The following is a 24,119-nucleotide window of genomic DNA, read 5'->3' on the forward strand; positions in this document are numbered from 1 at the left end:
AGCCACTTTACGGCTCAATTTTGACCATTGTCTATGTGTATAGCATCCCACACTCTCCACCTTGCCATACCGTGCACATCTCCAGCCCCTTTACCTTCTGTATCACCCCATTATCTGTAGTATTTAAGCTCGTTGGAGCCCCTCACCCCTATTGTTTCCATTAATTGATTACTACACGTAACCATAGTTTTGTTTCTGTTCCCCCTGTCTTGTAAGTGCTGCGGAAAATGTTAGTGCTATATAAATAAAAATTATTACTCTATATATATATATATTCAAAGTTCCACAGTGTTATGACAAATGAATAAAAAGCTGAGAAAATAAAAAAAAAATCTTTAACAGAAACATCTTATTTTAACAATAGGTCATTTCTTTTAAGAGCTGTCAATCATTAGGCTTCCTAAAACTTGTGGATGCTAGAACCGAATACCTAAGAGCTTAATAGAATTTAAAAGCCAAAAACAATAAAATGTATGATGTTTGTATATTCTCATGAGTAGAATTGGCATAGAAAGGCACGGATCTTTATTTGTCATAGGCAGAAAAGAGAACTACTCATGTAAAAATAAATTCAAAAAACATTTCTGACATCCCACTTTTAAGGTCTCATAGATTAAAAATATGCAGCATATGATGTAATTAATTGCCAGTCATTTCACACTGACTGGAAAAAATGACAAATCACATTCTAAATCTTAATCTGAAATATTTAATCCAGTGTTAACTATAAACCAGTGTATGTAAAAATGTAACTTCTTTCCAGTTTTTGATGTGTGTCTTCTACTAAAACTTGCCGTGTTCAAAGACGAGACAAGAAAGAGAGTTTGTGTAATCCTTCCAAAATGTCACTTAGGCTGAAGGAACTGGTGAGTATCCATTTTCATTAGTGGGCAACAGAACAGATGAAAAACTAGAGGACATGACTGGGGTGAAAATGTGACTTAATAATGAAGAAACCTGACAAGTATGAGTGACTTTTATCATAGATAGTAGGAGAGATTTAGCAAAATGGAAGAGTAAAGAAGATTCCTGTAGTAACCATTCAGGCTCCATATCCCATGTGTTCGTACATGTGTGGAATAAGTTATACCAGTTTTTGGTATAAATTATACTTAAATCTCTCCCGACAAGCACCGCCCACTTTTTGGAAAAGTGGAGAGGCCAGGACAAAATGCTGAAAAGTCACAAAGTGGGACTTGTGCAAAAATGTATGACTTTTTAACGCCAGAATTCTGACGTAAAAGCCTTTATAAATGCCCCTCATTGTCTTTTACAGTTATGGTATACTCATCTATACTCACAAGAGCTCTCTAGTCAGAGTATAGATGAGTCATGTAAATGAGCAGTATCATTTACATGACTTTATATTATGGCCAACACTTGCCCCAAGGAATCACATTACCTTGAAAGCCCCTGAAATGTAAAAGCTCTGTATGCTACATCTCTGCAGGAGACTTGAGCAGTCATAACAGTTGATGTTTAAAAGCCCTTTCAGACAGAACAATTAGTTTTAAAAATCATCCAAGCGAGCAAAAGTTAATGATAACACAGGTCAACAGTGAAAATCTTTCTGACTTGAAAATAGGTATTTCTTAATCATTTCATCAGGGAAGAAACGAAAATGACATTGAAAACCTTGAGTTAGCTCTTGACTCTGAGATGCAACCCATTTAAAAATATGTACCTTTATTCAGATCCACAAGGTTGGATGAGTGACAATGGGACAATCAAGAAAGGTCTACTCACTACAAGATAAAAGTCTGGACCCCAAGGGAAAATCTCTGCCCCAGAGAGAAAAATGTCCAGCATGATCCTATGGTAGAAAGAAACTAAATTCTTTTGCCCCTCTGCACATAAAACTTGGACTCATGAAGAACTTTGTGAAGGAGATAACCCGGGGTGGAGAAGCTTTTCAGTACCTCAGAAGACAATATTCACCGCTCAGCGATGCTAAAGTTAAAGAAGGTATCTTCATTGGCCCACAGATTCGTCATCTGCTTAAAGATAAAAACTTTGAGCAAGTTCTTCAGGGTCATGAGAAAGCAGCACGGAAGGCATTTAAAAATGTTGTGCATGGCTTCCTGGGAAATCGAAGAGTTGACAACTACGTTGAGATTGTGAATAAACTTCAAGAAAAGAACCATCAATTAGGTTGCAACGTGTCACTCAAAATCCCTTTCTTACATTCTCACCTGGACTTCTTCCCTGAGAACTGCGGTGCCGTGAGTGACAACAAGGAGAGAGATTCCATCAGGATATATCGAAAATGGGACGAAGGTATCAGGGAAAATGGAACACTTCTCTGCTTGCGAACTACAGTTGGGCAGTGACAAGATACGCCCCAGAAAGGGAGTACTAGCAGAAAGAAGCCGTTCACATGGCTAAGCCCTTTTATTTGAAGTTAGTGTACCGGTATATACAAAACCAGAGTTAGGCCTACTAAACAACATATAATGTCACATTCATTTTCCTTGCACCAAAATTAAGGTAGTTTAGGTATTTTGAGAATAGAAAGAACTTCAAAGCGTATTTTTAGTATTTTGATTTGAGATTAGTATATCTTAACAACCAGAGCTAATAAACAGAATGACATATTCTTGTTTCCCGACCCAATATTAGGGTAGTTTAACTATTTGATAATGGAAAAAATGTCAAAGTGCATTTTTGTTGTCCAGTGTAATAATTCAGTCAAAAATGCAGCCAACGACCGAAAGAGAAACTATAGTTGTTTGCTTTTCGTTCATCGTTAATTTTATGCAAGTATAAAAATCATCATTGGCTTGTTCACTAATCGTTTGATTTAAATACTGATCGTTCAGTTTTTCTCACTTAGGGCACTACAGAGTGTGGGCTTAGTCACATGGGCGTTTTTTCACACGATTTTTTGTGCGCATAAGTGATGCGCTCAAAAAATCGCATGACCGAAGCCAGTGGCATGGCGGAAAAAAACGCTGCTAGTAGCGTTTATCCGCCCAAAGGGCTCAGTCACATGAGCGTTTGTACGCTCAAAAAGAGAGCTGCCCGCTATCCTCTGCCACAGCTGTGGCAGAGGAGAGCGATGTTCTCCCATTAAATTCAATGGAGCCGGCAATACAATGAAAGCAATGGGCTGCCGGCAAGCGCTGTATTCATTTTCGGGGAAGGGCTTCAAATATAAGCCCTTCCCTGAAAACCATTCTAAAAAAGTGTAAAAAAAAAATTAAAAATTACACTCACCTTTTTGCAGCTGCCGGGGCTCAGTCACGTCCAGCTGGCTCTTCTTCTGAACTGCTTTCAGTAGTATTCAGCAGGCGGGGATTTAAAATCCCCGCCTGCTGAATGGGCTGCCTCTGATTGGCTGAGCACTGTGACCAATCAGAGGCAGCTCTCAGCTATTGAATGACAGTTGATAGGTCACAGTGCTCAGCCAATCAGAGGCAGTCCATTCAGCAGGCAGGAATATTAAATCCTCACCTGCTGAATACTACTGAAAGCAGTTTAGTAGAAGAGCCGACTGGACGCGGCTGAGCCCCGGCAGCTGCGAAAAGGTGAGTATAGATTTTTTTTAAAAATCTTTTTTAGAATAGCTTTCAGGGAAAGGCTTTTGTTTTTGAAGCCCTTCCCCGAAAATTAATACAGCGCTTGCCAGCAGCCCATTGCTTTCAATGGAGCCGGCTGTATTGCGAGCTCCATTGAATTCAATGGGAGAACATCGCTCTCCTCTGCTACAGCTGTGACAGCTGTGGCAGAGAAGAACGATCTTTAGTATATATTCTCAATAGGGTCGGCACTGCTGCCACCGGCCCCATTGAGTGCACAAACACAGAGCACAACGATTTGTCGCAGAACGCAGTTACATGCGTTCTGCGAATCGTTGTGTCCTATAATTTTCACCGCATCCGATTAAAAAACAGACATGTGACTGCTCCCATTGCAAAGCATTGGGCTATATAGATGCGCATCGCAAACGCACCTGTAAATCGTGCAAAAAAACGCCTGTGTGCCTAAGCCCTGTAGTTGTTCATGAACCTTGTTTCTTTTCTTGCCATTCAAACTCCGCGCCATGGAGCATAAATTTGAAAAAACAGCAGTAAGATACGTCCAGCTCGATCTTTCTCACACATAGTATTAACTACGTATGGGAAAGATATGGTGAGTTCTATATTTTCTTGCCTGTACCATTAATGGGCGAGAATAGCGCTAATGAAAATGAAACCATTGAAATCAATGGTTTTGTCTCGTCCCATTATGCGCTCACTTAACGGGACTAAATCACGCCATCTGAAGAAGCCCTTGTAGAGTAAATATGAACGACTGAACAATTTCTCGCTTAAGCGAGCGAACGCTAAATCTGCCTGAACAGGCTGCATGAGTGAACAAGCTAACGGTGATGTCACTCGATCATTCAAACCATAATCATTTGGTGTAAACAAACCCTATCACACGGGCAAAGAGTTAATCAAGCTCATCTTTCCATGGTGAGCAGGAATGGTAGGCGAAGGGTTCTCTTTAGAGATAAGCGAACGTGCTCGGCCCCGCCCCTTTTTCGCCCGAATACCGCGATTTTCGAGTACTTCCGTACTCGGGTGAAAAGTACTCGGGTGCGCCGGGGGGCGGGGAGAGGTGTGGCGGCGTGGGGGGTAGCAGCGGGGAACAGGGGGGAGCCCTCTCTCTCTCCCTCTCCCCCCCACTCCCCGCTGCAACCCCCCGCGCCGCCACGGCGACCCCCGAATTTTTTCGCCCGAGTACGGAAGTACTCGAAAATCGCGGTATTCGGGCGAAAAAGGGGCGGGGCCTAGCGCGTTCGCTCATCTCTAGTTCTCTTGCTTTTGATGATTAACTGCCAGGTTAAGAGAGTAATATGGGTAATGATGGTAGCAGACTAGTTTTTGTTCTTTGATGGCAAATAACTGCACTTTTTCATTGCACATTATGAAGTATGTATAATGCTTATGTGATATATAATATTGTATATGCGAATGTGCATTTATTTATGTATCTAGCTGAATGTCTTAAGGCCCATTTAGACGTGACAAATGTTGGGCAAACGATGCCTGATACTCGTCCCCGCAAGTACCTGCTCACATGCTTTTGCACAGGAGCGGGTATCGTTGCTTCACAGCGGGGCGGCTGCAGGAGATTTCTCTCCTCGCATTTCCCCGCCCCTCTCCATTCACTTAACATAGCGGCCGTTCAATACTGAACAGCTGCTGTTTACACTCATCGTTCAGAATTTTAAACTGCATAAAATTCTGAACTCTGATCGTTCAGTGTAAATAGCAGCCGTTCAGTACTGAACGTCTGCTGTGTTAAGTCAATGGAGAGGGGCGGGGGAGCGTGTGCAGCAGCACATGAGCGGGTACTTGCAGGGACGAGTGTCGGGCATCGTTTGTCCAACATTCGTCCTGTCTAAATGGGCCTTTATTATTTTACCCACGTTTTGTTAAATACATCACAGAGCAACAAACACAGTCATATTTTCGTGTCCCTCTGTGTTTTTCAGGTACAGTATCATGGACTCTTCATGCTGATATTTGTACTGGGGATTGGAGGATCTTTTCAGTATGGATTTCATATTTCCATCATGAATTCTCCTTCTCAGGTCAGTATGTAACTAAACTTTATAATTGAGTGTGATTTTTTTGATGATGGAGACTTTCTGCTGCCTGAGGGGAACAGCAAAAATGTGACCCAATCCTCCACCCTACTCCACCTATAGGGGGAGGGATTCCATCTGTTGTCAACGAAAAATGAAGTATATACACTTTGAACTGTATTCAAAAGTTTTCCAATGGAAATCTATTCCATACACTTTAAGGCCGCTTTCAGATGAATGCTATTTTTATTCGGTATTTGGTCCGTGTTTTGGGGACCCTGATATGGAGCTAAAGTATATCTATGTATTTATTTACATGGATACAGACGTTTTTTTTTAAACGCAGCATGACCTATTTTGGGGCGTTTTTGCCTCCATATTACTATTCTTTTCTATTGGGAAAATACTGATTAGAATTTGACAATTAGAAAAAAATATATAGAGAGGCAAATACTGATGACATAATGTCATCTGGAGCACGCCTATAATACCTGTTTCCTTACACTCGGCTGAAATCGGCCTACTATAAAAAAATACAATACAAATTTTACCTATCGTAATGCAAAAGGTGAAATCTGTTAGAAATTAAAATATTAGAAAAATACCCTTTTAATCCACTAAAGTTGTGGTTTATTACTAAAATGTGGAATCGGGTACATGCTTATACATAATTATGTAAATTAGTTCTCCTCCAGAAGGGAGGTAGAACTATAATGGGTACACAGGATGCCGTCACACCTGGACCCTCATGTTGTAGGGTGCTTTCACACGGTTGGAATTAGCCTGCCATCGGTACCACGGCACAGGGTAAATTCTTCACCAATATCCACAGGGTTTCCTTTACCACAGGTGGATTTTGATGCAGTATTGAAAATGGATTAAATCTGCATGCAATTCTGCATCAATATCCACAGTTAGACCTGTGGATTTTGGAATGGAATTCCTCAGTGATAGATTAAGGCCGGCTGCACATGGACGGGTCGTATTCCACATGCGGGATCCCACAGTGGAATCTGACCCTGTGCCCATCCGGTGATCCCCGCGATCCTGTCCGGAGTCTTTTTTATCTGTGCTGCATATTGACGGGCCGGTACGCCAGCGTACATGCGCAGTACAGATTTTGCTGCACCATCGCTAGGCGATAATGCGACCTTTCCACAATGATGATTGCAGAAGGGCCGCGGGTCGGACAGCTTCCATTGACTTCAATGGAAGCCGTCCACACAGATTCCATCTAGAAATAGAGCATGTTGCAATTTTTCCTCCTCAAGTGGAAAATCGCAATTGATTTCCACTCATGTGCAGAAAAAAAAAATCGCTTTTCCATTGCATGCTGTGGGCAGTATTTAGCAAAACTTACTGCGTGGACCCTCAAACTAATAAATTTAAAATATAACTTTTATTCGCAATACTTAAAATAAAGAAGAACAAACACACATACATATATAATATAAGATGAGGACGTATCAGAAAAAAATTTATATAAATTCTGATCGATGCCACTTATAAGTGGGTGTGGACCAATCAAGTGTGGTAGCAAAAAAGGTTTTCTTTGCACTCAACTGTTCTGTAATGATGGTCCTGAGTCAATAAGATGGAGAAAAATTATTGCACAGGTGTCATCCTAATAGGGGGTGACCTTGCCAATGCCTGAGCAATAGTATGACCTGATGCCACTTTTTTCAAGGAAGTGAAGACCAGCCAGGTCGAATGACAAAAATTTGCACTCAACTATTATATAATCTTTGTCCTGGGATTTACAGAAAGGTAATTAACATTGTTGCTCAGGTGTCATCCTAATAATTAGGGACTAACGTTGTTGCTCAGGTGTCATCCTAATAATTAGGGACTAACGTTGTTGCTCAGGTGTCATCCTAATAATTAGGGACTAACGTTGTTGCTCAGGTGTCATCCTAATAATTAGGGACTAACGTTGTTGCTCAGGTGTCATCCTAATAATTAGGGACTAACGTTGTTGCTCAGGTGTCATCCTAATAATTAGGGACTAATTATTAGGATGACAACTGAGCAACAACGTTAATTACCTTTCTGTAAATCCCAGGACAAAGATTATATAATAGTTGAGTGCAAATTTTTGTCATTCAACCTGGCTGGTCTTCACTTCCTTGAAAAAAGTGGCATCAGGTCATACTATTGCTCAGGCATTGGCAAGGTCACCCCCTATTAGGATGACACCTGTGCAATAATTTTTCTCCATCTTATTGACTCAGGACCATCATTACAGAACAGTTGAGTGCAAAGAAAACCTTTTTTGCTACCACACTTGATTGGTTCACACCCACTTATAAGTGGCATCGATCAGAATTTATATACATTTTTTTCTGATACGTCCCCATCTTATATTATATATGTATGTGTGTTTGTTCTTCTTTATTTTAAGTATTGCGAATAAAAGTTATATTTTAAATTTATTAGTTTGAGGGTCCACGCAGTAAGTTTTGCTAAATCTTTTCTCTGGACTGATACTGCCTCTGTAAAATTTCTGTGGGTAGTATTTGCTGCGAAATCTGGAGGTGGACACCCGCTCCAGATTCCGCAATGCACATCAGCCCGCGTGCAGTCAGCCTAAGTTTTGGTGCATATTGCAGGCTAATTCCAGCCTGCGTGAAAGTACCCTGATGGGGCACATAAAGACTTTCTTCCCCATTCTAAGTAGACCAGAGCTATAAATGAAGCATTATAGTTGGGGGGTCCTTTAACAGATGTTACACAGGAGCTGGGCAGCTTCAAGTTACACCTCTGCAGAGCTCTGGGAAGAAAATCAGAGACTCTTCATAAAGAGAAGAGTCTCCAGTTTGACTGGTATTAGTTAGTTTTCTACCTCGTGGAGAAGAGCTCACATATGTGCATACTTTTCCTCTACAGAATTGTCTGAAGTAAGCCTCTGTACACTGCTGTATCTCTTCAAAGAGAACCAATACCCCCCCCCCCCCAAAAAAAAAAAATCTGACCAGTAAAATTACCATTGTCTGAGATTAGTGATCCATAGAAATTTCTAAGCAATCTGCAAATATTTACATTTTAAGGACTACTCAATAATTCTCTTCTAGTTTGTGAAGAGTTTTATCAATGACACATGGATACATCGCTACCACCTACCTATTACTGACAACAGCCTACGGTTACTCTGGTCATTTATTGTATCATCTTACTGCATTGGAGGGCTGCTTGGCTCTCTGGGATCTGGATATTTAGCGTCTAAATATGGGAAGTAAGTATGGAGCTCCCAATATGTTTACAGCAGTGACATCTTGCAGGTTCTAAACTAATCAGGGTTTCAGGCTTTACATAAAGTGAAATCAATGTAAAATTAAATATTCTCCAACTTTCCATTATACTTTGTTTCAATTCTGCATTGTTGTCAAGAATTCTGTTTGCTGTCAGCGAACAGGAAAAAAATCCTCCTAATTACATTCATCCTAATTACATTCTACTCAGATGGGGAAGTTTTATACCGCTGTATAGATAGATGAATTGGGCTATTAGAATAAAACGTAACCTATCCATAACTCACTTATTACAGGAAAAGATGTCATCTGTACAATAATGTGATCCCCATAGCGGCAGCTTTATTGATGGGTCTCAGTGCCAATGCCAAATCTTTTGAGATGATTCTGATCGCCCGCGTTCTGTATGGCATAAGTGCAGGTACGGACTTTTTGGCAAGGGCTCATTTACATGTTTTGGTCCGTAATTATGCAGTATTTTCTCGGACTGAAACCCAGCTATTCAGGGTGTATTTCAGCCATTCTAGCGACTTGTTTTTGCATGAAAAAGTGGTGAATATTTATGCATGCAAGGAAAAACAGTAGAAGGGACCATTGTTTTTCTGCGAAAGTACTTGGTGAACAGATATGTTTTGTGCATATTTACTGCATATTTTCGCAGTCCCATTCAGTTCTATGGCCTGTTTCAGGGCTCCTTCAAACAAGCCTGATGCATTAATGCTCGGAAGAGCGTGACGTGATTGAATGGAGCGCTATCACGTCCTCTCGCGAGCGTAACCACACTCCTTTACTGTACTTTTTTGTGCTGTCGGGCCTGTTCACATCAGCGTGGGACACAGACACGCCATGTTTGAACACGTGGGGCAGCCTACTTAGTCGGCAGGGAAACCAACTTAATAGGCGGGGAAGTCGACTTAGTAGCTGAGGCAAGCTAATTAGTCCCAGGTGTTATCGATTAACACCGCGAAATCGCACAGTTCAGTGTCGAATTCGTTCAGGATAAGTGCACATTCTCACACCCCATAGATGCCTATGGGGCCTAGGGTGTACAAAAAAAATAGAGCATGGTGCGTTTTTTTTTTCGCACAACCGAATTTAGCATGCAAAAACACTCAATGGGTTTTTATTGATTCAGTTTGTGCAAAATCAACCATGTGAAGGAGCCCTCAGTCTGCAATACAGACTAAAATAGGACATGATACATTTTTTCCTGCAACCCGAAAATACGCATATTTGAAGAAGCTAATTGAAATCAATATATTCTAATCACTCTGTATTACACAGTTTAAAAATACACATGTAATATAGTGCATATTTACACGAGTGTGAATGAGCCATGAGGCCCTGTGGGCTGGTAACTGTGAAGTATAAATATGTACCTAGATAAAGCTGTTTTATGAATTATATATCTACTTCAGGTTTTGGAATCAACATCCACTCTCAGTACGCAGGAGAAATTGCAGACAAGAAACTACGTGGATTTACTAACACTAGTATCTCCATATTTGTGACAACTGGCAAGCTGACTGGGCAAATTTTAGGGCTCAGGTGAGAATTCAGCTGATTATTTGTCAAATTATTGCAATTATCTACAAATCCCTATATGATATTGCTCTAACGTTATATTGTTGTTCTAATCTTAATCTGGCCATACATTATATGGCCCACCGATTTCAGAGGGATAGGTCAACCATAATGTTTTTGAGGGTCTTCACATGGGGAATAGTAGGATTGGGCAGCTAGATTTCAATGTGCCCGATCCTTTTGTACTTGGGGAGATAAGTCTCTACTAAAGGTGTCTGGCAGTAGCTTACTTCCTTTCTCCCATTGAGAACAAACACACGCTCAGCTGATCTAAGGGTGCATATGTATTGGGGGTCAGCAATACATTAGATTTTAGTTATTAGTATCAGTTTTTTTACACTCTTGATTATAAAATGCCTAATAGTCTGCCTTTACATTTTGTCCTTACCTCAGGGAGATTCTAGGGGTTGAATCTCAGTGGCCTCTGCTCTTAGCTTTTAGTGGGCTCTGGGCAATTGCTCAGATGGTTACCTTGCCATTCTTTCCAGAATCCCCACCATACCTCTTAATGGAAAAAGAAGACAAAGATGGCTGCACAAAAGGTAAGCAGGAGCCCAGGGCTACTTGGGTACTTTGGCCATGACAAGAGTCGCGAAACCAAATATCCCTGTTTAGCACTGTAACCTTATACTGCATTTGATCTCAATGGAGTTGCAGTGTGAGTTGCAGGTTGGATTTTTTGACACTTGCACATCGTGAACCTAGCAACCTGCGACTCCACTGAGTTCAATGGAAAAGGAAGGGCCAAATCACAGTGCTTCACAGCAATCTTTGGACACAGCAACACCCCCCACCCTCCCCCACACACCCCAGTTGCAGTCAAAGTCGCACTGTAGTCAGTGTCCTCTAAATGCATGGGCCTGATGAGCACTTGCCAGGGGTCCAACTAGCATAAGGGCCCCATACTAATCTGTGTATGTTAACATTTCAATGCACCTTGTATCATATATGATGTTGTGTGGCAGGATATGAACTTGGCTCCAATCTGTCTATGCCACGTGGGAAGACTTTAATTGTTTTCACCTTCTGTTTCACTTTCAAATTATCCATAACTCCTATTGTAAATTATCCATAATTTCTATAATAAAAGAGAGAAGCGTAGTACATTGTCTCGTTACTTTCTAGTGTAAAGTAGCCTGGCACTATGAATAAAGAGATGTCTACAGTGCAAGACAAAAATGGACCCTAGAGACTTAGACTTCTGGTTACTAACTTGCTCTTCCGCTTTATTCCTGTGAGCAGTTGTCGTAGGCACCCCAGTACACTCCTTTGCTCGGAGGCCCATAATGGTGTTAAGAAGGCAGTGAGTGTAGTCCTAGCCTAGTGCTGATCTCTACCTTAAAAGGACTGTCAAGAATTAGGTAAACATGGCTACTGTCTTCCAAAGACAGCAAGGAGTTATACAACTTACTTTTTGCCCACAAAAAGTTGTTGTGTGATATAGGTAGATTGCACATTAGTTCTAGTCAGGTGCCATATAACGTTTGCCTAACGTGAGCAAAACTTCTTGACTCTTCTGTTACAAAACCTAGCCCTCCCAGCTACACCCACCACACAGTGAGCCTGCTCTCTGATTAACTAACCCCTTGCTGTTACCACCCCAGTCATACTTCTCTTCTTCTAATAACAAGGTATACTGGCCTCATTCTTCGGTGCAGTAATGTGCAAGTACTTGCTGGCCTATGGAGCACAGCACTCATAGTTGTCATAGACTTCATTCGCACATTATGGTGGGAGGGACTTAGCATAAAAGAGGATAATTTTCACTGTGAAAAGAGAAGTAAAGCTATACCTTTTCAGTAATTACAAATGCTTACCTTTAAAGTACAAGGTCTTCTAGTAAAGTAATAGTGTAAGAAGATAGTTACTTTTCTTGTTGCGCACAGTATAGCCATTTATTATTATGCTTCTCCCACCAAGCAATGAAACAACTGTGGGGAGATCGGAACCATCAGAAAGAGATTGATGAGATGCTACAGGAACAAGCTTCCCGAAGAAGTGGTCGTAGTCTGACCGTCCTGGAATTACTGAGAGAACCTTCACTGCGCTGGCAGCGGTATATACTTGTCACCTTGACCATAGCTCTGCAACTATGTGGGATCAATGCAGTAAGGCCGAATTCTCATCTTTTCCACATTATAAGTAAATCCAGATGTATATTTCATAATGTAATAATCAGTTTAACCCTTTGCAATCCAATTTTGGATTCAGTGTTTCCTAAGGGGCTTCCTCTTTCTGCCGTTATATAATGGTGCCATCTGCTGGCTAGAGCCAGTACTGTGGTATGGGACATGCTGGAGAGGCCCCCTGACAAGCGGCCAGTAATATACAGTAAGAATACCCTGTCTGATGTCTTCTGACACCGGAGCTGTACAGCCTTCAATCAGAATGTCTTTAGACGTCAGACAGTGGATTGGAAAGGGTTAATGTATAAAAGGCAAAGGGTATTAGCAACAACTCACTTCTTAAAAACTACAGCAAAAATCCACGGGCTCAAATGTAAATTTTTTTATACGGATTTATACTATACTCAACTGCACATCAGTATATAAATTAGCTTAATTCATTTTATTGTTTGCCAACGGGCTTTATTACTAGTATATACATAAAGGTGATAATATCCTTACAAGAAAAATCCAGTCAAAATGATATACCACATGGCTAGATGTGGTGGCGGCCTTTGCAGACGCAGTTAGAGAGGCAGAGCAGTGTATCTTGACGCCACCAGGTATTCCTGGTGGAGCCAAGATTGACAGGGGGTGACAGCCCCTGTACCTAATTGGCTGACAGGCTGTGGGGCGGCAGGCCCTGCAAGGGCAGTAAAACGTTTGCTAAGAAGCATACAGTGGCCGGCTGCGCTGCAGCCACTACCAGGCTCCAGCGCTGGGACAATCTATCCACACAGTGTGCTGCTAGAACCTATCTGCCTTGAGCCAATCGGGAGCTAGGAAAAGAACTTCTCTCTGAAGTGCTTTCTGCTCAGCCCATTGATCTGCTGCACAACTCTGATTGATAGCTGCAGCATCCAACCAGGAGACAGCTATAGCAGTCAATCAATGGAGGCGCTCAACAGAGCACAGTAGATCACAGAGAAAGTCCTCCTCCAGAGCAGTTGTGGTTCCAACAAGCAGGTGAATCAAAGTTCAGTTTCTAACTCCTGGGGTTCTTAAAATCCTCATCAAAGGTACCTTTACGACCCCCCACCCCACTTAACTAGCACTGTCCGCAGCTGGATGATGCTAAGCTGCTGACAGGCTGCTTTTCCACTTTAGGATTTACCTACATAATGTAAGTTATTTATACATAATCATGTTTATAAACAGCCCAGAACAATGGATTGGGTAATCTGTAAAGTATTCCATGTTTTTTAGGTCTATTTTTACGCTATAGACGTTTTTAAAGCCGCTGGCTTTGCAGACAAAGAAATCCCATACTTAACAGTTGGCATTGGAGCATGCGAGTGCGCCTCGGTGGTCCTGTGTGTAAGTGACAACAGAACTTTCTTGCATTTTTGTAGCAAAGCAATAAGTAGAATTTTTGTAGCAAAGCAATAAGTAGAATTTCTAGAAACCTATGGATATGTTACTGTGTGTAACGTGACTACAATACCCACCATATTTTACTACGTTACATCACTTCTTTCTTTTCTGTTGTATTTAAATGCTTCTGTCTGATAAATGTTAATGTAATAACGCTCCAAGCCCAGCAGGTCCTTAGTGGTCTGTTCATTGGGTTCATAAAGATCTACAGGAATAGCGCAAAGGAGTGAGAAATGAAGTATTTTATACAGGAAGAAAAACTCTAAAGCATAGCCGGACACTGTGGTTTACAAATCCATAAAACAGTTTGCAATGAAATCTGCAATGGAGCAAATGCAGATTTTGTTGTGAATTTCAATGTGGATACAGAAGTAATTGGACACTCGAGCAAGAATCAAAAGTAGTATTTAATTATATATGTTAATGCTAAGCGTTTGCAAATTTGCTGCGTTTTTTTTTTTTCAGGGGTCTATGGGACTTTCTAATGTTAAAAACACATTGCGGCAAAATCGCAATTTACAACGAAATCGCGATTTTGCGCGATGCGATTTTAACATTAACAAGTCCCATAGACCCCTGGAGAAAAAAAAAACGCTGCAAATTTCGCTGTGAAAACGAACTGTAGTGAGTAGTCATCCTTAGTAGGGTCTCCTTTGACTGTAATGACATTGGAAACGCTCTGTGGCATACTTTCGACTAATGTCTGATACACTTGAGCTAGCATGTCCCTCCATTCATCCTGCAAACGTCTGGCACGGTCTCTCAAAGAAGATGCATCTGCACATCCATAGGGTGCAAGGAGCGTCGTCATTGGGTAGTTCAGCAGTGGAAGATGCCTGGGGAACTCCTTTTGCCCATGTATGTTGTGCCAACAGTTAAGTATGGCGGAGATTCTGTTATGGTCTGGGGATGATTTATATGGCATGGTCTCAGTCCGTTCGTGGTAGTGGCAAGAACAATGAACGTGGAGGTTACCTTGTCCTTCTAGACAACAATATGCTGCCGACAATGTGACAATGCTCTGGGAGTGGTCAGTAATACTTCCAACCAGACTATGCGCCTTGTCACTACACTGTTTTACATTGGTTTGAGGACGTGGATGGTCCCCGATTAGACTGGCTGTACAAAGTCCCAACCTGAACCCTAGTGAACATCTCTGGGATGAACTGCATCGTCGGGTCAGAGAAATACCAACAGCATCCATCTTCTTTGATAAATGGAGGGAAATACCAGCTGAACTTTATCAGACATTAGTAGAAAGTATGCCATGGAGACTATCCGATGTCATTAGGGCCAAAGAAGGATCCATTAAGTATTAACATATTAAAAAAAGCTACTTTTGATTTTTGCTCAGGTGTCCAGTTACTTTTGGTAGGATAGTGTACCTGGGTAACTCACTCATTGCATTGCAATCAATGGCATTCAGGGTAAAATCCTTTGTGTAGACAGGCACAGTGGCTCATTCATTCTTGTGGCTCTGCCTGGTACTGCAGCTCAGCCCCATTCGAATTACTAAAGATAAGGTTCAGTATCATGTACAGATATTTATTTGTCATTCTGGAGTCAGTGACAAACGGTGTGAAAGGTTCAATGGCTGTCATTTTCAGACACTTTGGGAGAAGACTATAATCAGGGTTTTGCACACGTGTCTGCACATAGTACTATAATTATTGCACAAAGGGCAAGTTCAAAACGCGAGTGACACAACCTTTCCGTAGAATTGAATAGCTATTAAAGTTTAATAAGGCCTCATGTCCATGGGCAAATTATGAATTAGGATAAGCAGCGGATGACCCGCATGCGGATCCGCACCCCATAGGGATGCATTGACCACCCGCGGGTAGATAAATACCCACGGATGGTCAATAAAAGTGATTTTTTTTTTTAAATGGAGCATGAAAAAAAATGGACCATGCTCCATTGTCGTGCGAGTCTCCCGCGGGGACGGCTCCTATTGAAGCCTATGGAAGCCGTCCAGATCCACGGGAGACCAAAATCGGAATATACTCACCCGCTCCGGATCTTCCCTTCGCCGCAGCTTCATCTTCTCTCCGTCGCGGCCGGATCTTTTTTCTTCAGGCCGGCGCATGCACGCAGCACGCAACCGACGTGCCGTGCACATACGCCGGGCTGAAGAAAGAAGATCCGGACACGACGGAGAGAAGATGAAGCCGCGGCAAAGGGAAGATCCGGAGCGTGCGAGAGGTGAGTTAATTCTTATTTTAAGCGCTCATGTCCGCGGGGCAGGAGGGACCCGCTACGGATTCTCCATGGAGAATCCGTAGCGGGCCTGGTTTTCCCCGTGGACATGAGGCCTAAGGGTCAAGCTGTCTTCTTTGTCCTGCGTTTTGTGCAGTGTCACACCCTTCCCCTTGCATATTTGCACCCCCCCCCCCCCATAGACTTCTGTGGGACTTTTGCTGCGCAAAACGCAGAAAGATATTTTTTCTGCATGCACTTATGAGAACACACTCATTGAAAGTAATGGGTTTTATTCTTCGGGTTTCACTTGCGCAGATTTTGCAAGTAAAAAAACGCTTTTGTGAAGAAGCCCTAAAAGTGGTAAGAGAGCAACGGGTCGGTGGAAGTGGAAATCTAACTTATTATGTGTATTAAGGGATTGATTGACATTTGTAAATGTAGCCCCAAAACTAACCTAAACTATGATCTATGATTTAAACCATGATTTGGGCAATCCATGTACACAGGGACCCAAGTATCCATTCATGCAAATAAAAGACTGTGTTTATTTCTTCTTAGTGTCATTTTTGTACAAACATTCTCTCCTCAGAGTCTGGTAATTGATCATTTTGGCAGAAGACTTATTTTGCTGACGGGGTATGCATGCATGATTTTGGCTCTGGGGCTTCTGACGCTGACTATTTCACTGCAGGTAACGGTCACATTTCTGTTCCGACAAAGTCATTGAAATCACCCCAAATCAGTATCTTTTAACGGTTTTGATATTATGTAGATAGATAACATACAAATATAACAAATTCTGAATCATCGTTGTTTTGGGTTAACAAGTCCTGAAGGGGTTATTCCCATTTTATAAAGTGATGACATCTTTAAAAGCAAATGCCAATCCTAGGAATGAAGGGGACACCACACTGCATCCTGTTCATTGTTTTTCCTCTGCACAGAGGCACCCGAACCACCTGCTGTACAGGTAACTACAGTGCCATCATATTCAGAGGTTCTCTCCCCCGGTCCCACTCATTTTAGCCAAAACAGAGACGAAAAAGAACATCTCTCTAGAGAACATAGATGCCCATTTATTTCCATGGAAATCGTGTAATGCTTCTTTTCACTTGCTGATCCCTTCTTTATCATTGTCAGGAACTGGCTTACATGGGAAATGGTTGTCCACACTAGACATTCCCTTTAACTACAGCAGCTACTTAACATGACCTGAATTTCATTAGCTACAAACTCTGTGTGTTGACACTCACTGTAACAGTAAAAAAGAGTCATGGCGCAAATTGGCTTTTACACATGAGGCAGCAAGATTCAGTTGAATCAATGGCTACCCTAGATATCATCACCAAGTCCTGCCATTTACTTCCATTCTCATTCTATAGATGTTTGGAACATGGCCCAGAAGAACGATCTTTTATGGCTTTTTATTAAAATGTTAGTGGAGTGAAATTGTCAGACAGACGGATGTGGATCCGCTTTGCCACACATTGATCTGACTTTGGGTTATATCTGGAGGTACCCCCAAAAAAATGGATTTGGCCTACACTGCAAGGTCCTCTGCATTACATGCAGAAATAGTCTCAGTAGTGTGGCTGTTGATGCCTCACAAGGCCAAGGAGCACTAACTGAGGGTGTGGATACAAGGTAACCAGAAGACAAGCGAGGGTCGGGATTAGCAGCATATACTTCAATACAGATTTCAGGCAATAGGTTAGCACCGGCAGAGCAGGTGCACGTCCACCAGATATGTAATTGGGATCCCATCTCCATACATCCCCTGAAACAAAAGGGTGAAGTGGAGGGGAAGAATTTATTTATTTTAACCGGTACTAGATAGGTGCAATGCAGAATCTTTATAGATGTGTCCATTAAGGTGACCCGATGACTGCCTTTAGAGATAGTACCACTGCTGTGAAACTATCTTCTGACATAATAATTCGTAAATCTGTTTCCCATTTTAGCATAAACGGAAGCTTGCCTTCTATGTTAGGGTTATTCAGTATGCTATATACCAAGGACAGAGTGCCCTTTCTCAGGGGATCGTTCCTACTTAGTCTTTTAAACATTGTCAATTCGGAAATTGACATATGGCAAGTTCAGCGAGTGCAAAAAATGGAAAACCTGATTGACTCGAAACATCTCTGCTTCAGGGGTATTGAACTTATCCAGCTCTGCTACATGGTACATGCATTATGATCCCCACTCATCACACACACAGCAGCTTGAATACCACACAAGACAAACACAACTTGGCTCCTCCCACAGCAGTGACATCACCACAGGTCCTTCAGCCCACCAGATCTCTGTGGTGGTGGTAGGTCAGTGTCTTCTGTCAGGACTGCTGAGTTGTGTCTGCGATAATAGCAGTTTAATTGTATTCTCATTTTGTTATTTTCATCCTCCCCCTAAGCCTAACTGTGTTGTTCTTCTGTCTGTCAGACTCTGTGTTTTATATATGTTGTAGGACCTTCAATGACATCACCAGGGGTGGAGCGATGACATCACCAGGGGTGGAGCATAAGAACCACACACTCACAGACAAGTGGTCATTAGTAGTTTGACTATGACTAGCTAGAAACCAGCCACAGAATATTCTTCCATTTTAAAAATATTACCTATGTATACAGCTGGCATAAATAAATAAATAACAAGTGACGGACATGTCTGAAGTTAAGATTTTATCATAAACTTGTAGTAGTCAATTTACAAGTGTTTTCAAATGCACCATTTCTCATTAATACTCAGGCCACTTTCTCCTGGATGCCATACTGCAGTGTAGTCCTTCTCTTTATATATACGCTATCATTTGGTATAGGAGCAGGTGAGTAATAACTTATATGGCTCTGATGTGAACTGTGTATACAGGCATATGAATGAAATCTTAGGTCCCTTTCACACTTGTATATTTTGGTCAGTATTTTCATCAGTAAGCCAAAACCAAGAAAGGACAAACAACAAAACTATTTTCTAGTTAGAAAAGTGTTGAAAACCTTTAATAAATGAGTCCCACTTTGTGTGCCCCTTTTGTTGACATATTTGTATATGAAGGAAAAAGGGACGCATGTATATGTCAATGGTGCATAACTGTGGCATGAACCTGGCCTTCTGTAGTAGGTGGATCCAGATAACATCTGTGGGATTAGCCAACGAAAAACTGTAATGGCTATCTTTACTAGAAAAAAAACCCTAAGTGTATCGCCATCATACATTATAAAAACTAAGTGTGTTAGGTCTCATGTCCACTTGCACGCATGGATTCCACTGCTGAATCCCGCAGTGGAATCCAGCCGTGCCCGCAGACATGGTCAGAGAAAAACATTTTCTTACCTGTCCTGATGCAGTGCTGGGCTCCACTGTGCCGGATGGATCTTCTTTCTTTAGCATGGCAGATGTGCCCAGCTGTAATGCACCAGGGGCATGCGCAGGGCGCCTTTTGTTTTTGAAAGCTCCTGCTTTCCTGCGCATCCGCGGCACGTCCACAGTAACAGCTGTGGATGTGCCGCGAAACGGATGGCTTCCATTGACTTGAATGGAAGCCGTCCAGCGGGATCCACAAAAAAAGTGGAGCATGCTGCAATTTCTTCCCACAAGTGTGATCCGCCTGTCGGGAAAAAAAATCACATCCGCATGCTCTAAATTGTTTTGCAGATGCTAATGCATCCTTATGGGCGCCTAGAGCTGTGGATCTCCTGCGCGGGAGACTTGCGCGGATTATATAATTAAGATCGGCTCGTGGACTTTGGGTCTTAGGCTGCTATCACACCTGTGTTAGCGCTCAGTTCAGGGTTTATATCGCTCTGCTCCATTTTTGGAGGAGAGAAACTGAAGTAAAACGGAAAAAATGTTACCTTTTTTTTTCCCAATTGATTTCAATGGAATTTTTAAAAAATGGAAAGGCTTCAGTTTTCTTCCATTCCATTGGGTCATTAGGTTTCTGTTTTTTTAAATAAAAGAATAGCGCAGTCTGCAGCGTTATTTTTCTATCAAAACAAATGGAAACCTAGTGGAATGAAAGCAAAAGGGAGCCTTTCCATTTTTAGACCCCTTTGACATCAGTGGGGGAAAAAGGATCAGTTTCTCTCCTTCAAAAATTGAGCAGAGAGACGAAAACCCTGAACCGAGCCCTAACGCAGGCATGAAAGCAGTCTTACTTAGCGTCATCTCACAATTCTTTAAACAAACTACTAGGGCAGGCTCACATGAGCGCAATTTCACAGCATAATACGCAGTGAATGGAGTCTATGAAAGTACGTTGATTTTCACTGACCGACTCACACTAGCGGTTTTTAATTGCATATAATACGTGCGTAAAGAAGAACACATGTCTTATTTTACCGCATATTATGCATGATAAAGCCCTATTGTTCTCTAAGGGCGCACAATAAACGCTGTACATACGCAATTACATTGCATATGTGCGGTGTTTATATGCAATGCCACTAAGAGGCAAATTAGCAGCTGACACAGCGATAAAGTGCCGCGTTATACATCCACCGTTTTACGCAAACTCTCTAGTGAGCCCAGCCTTAAAAGAATAAGGACACACTTTACAGACAGTTAGTGACTTGTCCTATTTCTAATTCATACCTCTTTATGCAAAGATATTTTACTATACTGAATTCGGACAGCCCCTCTCATTTTTGTATTGTCATTGTCCTCAATTCTGAACTTAGCATGTTGGACTCCTTGCAATCACTATACACTTTCTTCTCTCAGGTGGGACTTCCATAACTATCAATTTGGAAATCTTTTCTCAGGAAGCCCGTGCAGCCGCAGTGGTGATACTGGGAGTAATAAATTGGCTGGGTCTGACGATCATTGGTCTGGTCTTCCCCTTTGTGGTGGTAAGAGAGAACACTGAACACTGTTTGCATTGACTAAGTATTGACTAACACCCACATTATCATTTTTTCCTTTGAGATTTAAGATACTAAAAATTGTTTTTGGGTGCATTGTCAACAAAATTAGAATTATGGAATGCAGTTTCAATTCGCTAATACATGTCCAGTTCACCATAGTTACAGCAATGTTGTCTTTTTAGAGCATTTCCTGGAATAGATTGAGCAATATCTGGACACAAAGTGTCCAATACTGGTGGGAAACAAACATACCACCTCTTGTATTCTAAGTTCAATTATTTTTAGTGAATCGTGAAATGGATGCCCCACCAGTCCCCAAACTGGAGATGGAAAGGTGTTGTGTTGGACTGTATATGTGCCAAAATACTGCACCCCAGAAATTAGGGGTGTATCCTACCTGTGGCAAGCACTCACCTACAGTCATGGATGGTGCACCACCTTGTTAGTTTGGTGCAATGTTGACTGGGCTTCTGGTGAAAAGCGTCAGAACAATTTCTCGAGTTTCATCCAGGATGTGGCCATATGTGTTATAGAAGAGGCTGGGAAGTGTACAGTTTTCCATTGTGGAGATCATCAAGTAGGTGTGATGAGACTTATAAGGCTATGCAATGCTTCTCTGGGAAATTTGGTATGCAAATGGGAGATGGTTCAATGCCTCTGTGGCATCACCCATTGGAGAGCAGCTTACCTATAAAGCAATGTCCAACTTCTAACAGGCCTTATAACATTACTGGGAATATAAGTCAAAAATAGAATCTTCTCCAGAAGAAACAGATAACCATGTAAAGACAGCTGTTTAGGAGGTTTTGCCCCTTATCAGTGTACAGTAGGTTTCTGGCTGGCTGAGAGACCTGTGATGGGGGTCGAGAGGGGTACAGTTTCACCTTGTGGAGATATTAACATGTAGGAAAGCTGCTTTCCAGACCACCAAATATGCATGATGAGACTGAGGAGGCCATGCAATGCTCCTCTGGGCAATTTGTCATGCAAATAGTACAGGTATCTTACTATTTGCATACCAAATTGCCTCAAGGAACATTACATGGCCTTCTAAAGGCCCATTTACACACATAGACAATCTTTCTAATGATTGAAAGATTGACAGTTTTAGCAATCGTTTCGCATTAAGTGTTAATGGACACTAATGTCTATTAACACTTTATCAGCTTCATTTGCGTATAAAAGGGCCTCCAGGAGCTGTTTGCAGAGCACCGCATGTGGTCTAAGCTTTGCACACAGCTCCATTGTTCTTGCAGGGGCTGTTGGCAGAATATAATGTAATCTCCGACTCCCATGCAGAGCACAGCATGCAGTCCCTATTATCTCTCTCCAGCTGACAACTGGATTTTAAGCTCACCTTAAAATCATTGTTCAGCTGAAGAGTGAATGATGGAAGCATTTACACACAGCGAATATCCCTTGAACGAATTTTGAGCGATAATCATTGTGTTTACATGGGCCTTAAGTTTCATCATGCATTTTTGGTGGTTTCTATAAGGAGAAATTGTACTCCTTCCAACCGACACCATAGCAGCTGAGCCTGAGAGTGCTGTTGTGGGTTTTTATGCAGACCTGGACATGGCTCTAGCGCCGCCATTGAGCAACCCTGCGTGCAACAGCTTCACCAAGAATCGACATGTCCATTTTTTTTCTTCCACAATATTGATTTTTATAGCATTCAATAGTATTGGATGTGGAACCTGTGCTTAAATCTGGCATGTGAACGAGGCCCAATATGGGAAATCCTCATGGCTTGTTGAGTAGTCCACCATCTACAAATAATGGCGCAGTGCTTAAGACAAGTGTAAGGGCTTATGCCCACAGAAATATAGTGTCCACAGAAGTAATAATAATAATCTTTATATAGTGCCAACATATGTGCAGCGCTTACAAAACAGGGGGAAACAAACAAAACCACAGTTACATGTAGTAATCAAATGATGGTACTGCACAGACTGCAGCTCAGCAGAACAGACATGTCAATGGGCTGAGGGATACACAGAGTGTGAAAAGTCAGGGCGGTTTCACATCTGTGTCTGGACCTCCAGCTGCAGCTTCCATCATAGATCAGACGGCAAATAACAGGAGAACAAGCACTGCATGCTGTGCTATTTCATCTGTCCCAAAACGATGCTGGACGGAAAATGGGCGGACCCCATTATAGTCAATGGGGTTCAACCAGTGCTGTTTGGCTTCGTCCAGAGATGGAGCCAGAAAGTGGAATCCCCAGCACAAGTGTGAAACAGCCTTAATCTGTTTCTTTCCTCGCAGCTTTCCTTTGACCTGAAATATGCTTCTGTTTTTCCCTCCAGGCCACTATGGAGCAGTTTTGTTTCCTCATCTTCCTCTTCATCACTGCCATCTGTGGGACATTCCTCTATTTTTACCTACCTGAAACAAAAGGGAAATCTTGGCTGCAGATAAGAGATGATTTTAATAAGTACAATTTCAGAGACCAGCACCATACAGAAGACCAATCAAAGACCTATTCGATATCCACCCCATTCTGACCTCAGAGATGCTCATCCTGGTCACAAGCCCATTTTCTGGTTTTGGTTCGCATCAGCCATGACGCTGAGGAAGCATACATATTTGCTAAATAATGGATTATTAATGGAAGCAGCTGACAATAAGTGTGAGTCCTTTCATTTCTGAGCGCCCATGTGAGAGCAACAAGACTGAATGTTGGATGAGTTCCTTCCATGAATACTCAGTGTGTACTCAGCAGCGGTGTTATATTTCTGGTGATCTCTTAGTGTGAATGATGGATTATGTGCTAATATCTACCATCGTATGCTGATGCATAAAATACATTGATGTACTGAACAGTTTGTTTCCTTCTTCAGTGTTTAATAATCAAAGTATAAGGATGGATTCTCACACTGTGTGCTAGTTGCAGAATTGACACTAAAATTCTGCAACTAAGTGTAAACCCCGTGCAGCAGGAGAGGATGGGCTCGTTGGAGGAGAGAGTATCTAAGCTATAACAACCTGTGGGGGACGCACCGGGGTCCAGACCTCCGCGGTAGTTGGCATAGGCATACCTCTGGCTCTCACGGCCCTTTCCTTCTGACACCATGGCCACATTATTAGCTATTATAAAGGAAGGTTT

The 24,119-nt window shown here is 42.0% G+C and overlaps 1 protein-coding gene across 1 annotated transcript; it reads left to right on the top strand.

The window, feature by feature from the left end:
• The first annotated feature begins 842 nt into the window (after positions 1-842).
• LOC136627990 (solute carrier family 2, facilitated glucose transporter member 11-like) lies at positions 843-23,820 on the top strand. Its single transcript, XM_066603548.1, has 12 exons — positions 843-866; positions 5,483-5,581; positions 8,647-8,807; positions 9,120-9,244; positions 10,242-10,371; positions 10,801-10,949; positions 12,328-12,515; positions 13,779-13,889; positions 16,738-16,839; positions 18,894-18,969; positions 20,865-20,992; positions 23,320-23,820. The coding sequence occupies exons 1-12, from the start codon at positions 843-845 to the stop codon at positions 23,515-23,517; spliced, it is 1,491 nt and encodes a 496-aa protein (XP_066459645.1). The 3' UTR covers positions 23,518-23,820.
• Positions 23,821-24,119: the final 299 nt, after the last annotated feature.

The sequence above is a fragment of the Eleutherodactylus coqui genome, chromosome 5 (genome assembly GCF_035609145.1).
Source record: "Eleutherodactylus coqui strain aEleCoq1 chromosome 5, aEleCoq1.hap1, whole genome shotgun sequence".
Lineage (NCBI taxonomy): Eukaryota > Metazoa > Chordata > Amphibia > Anura > Eleutherodactylidae > Eleutherodactylus > Eleutherodactylus coqui.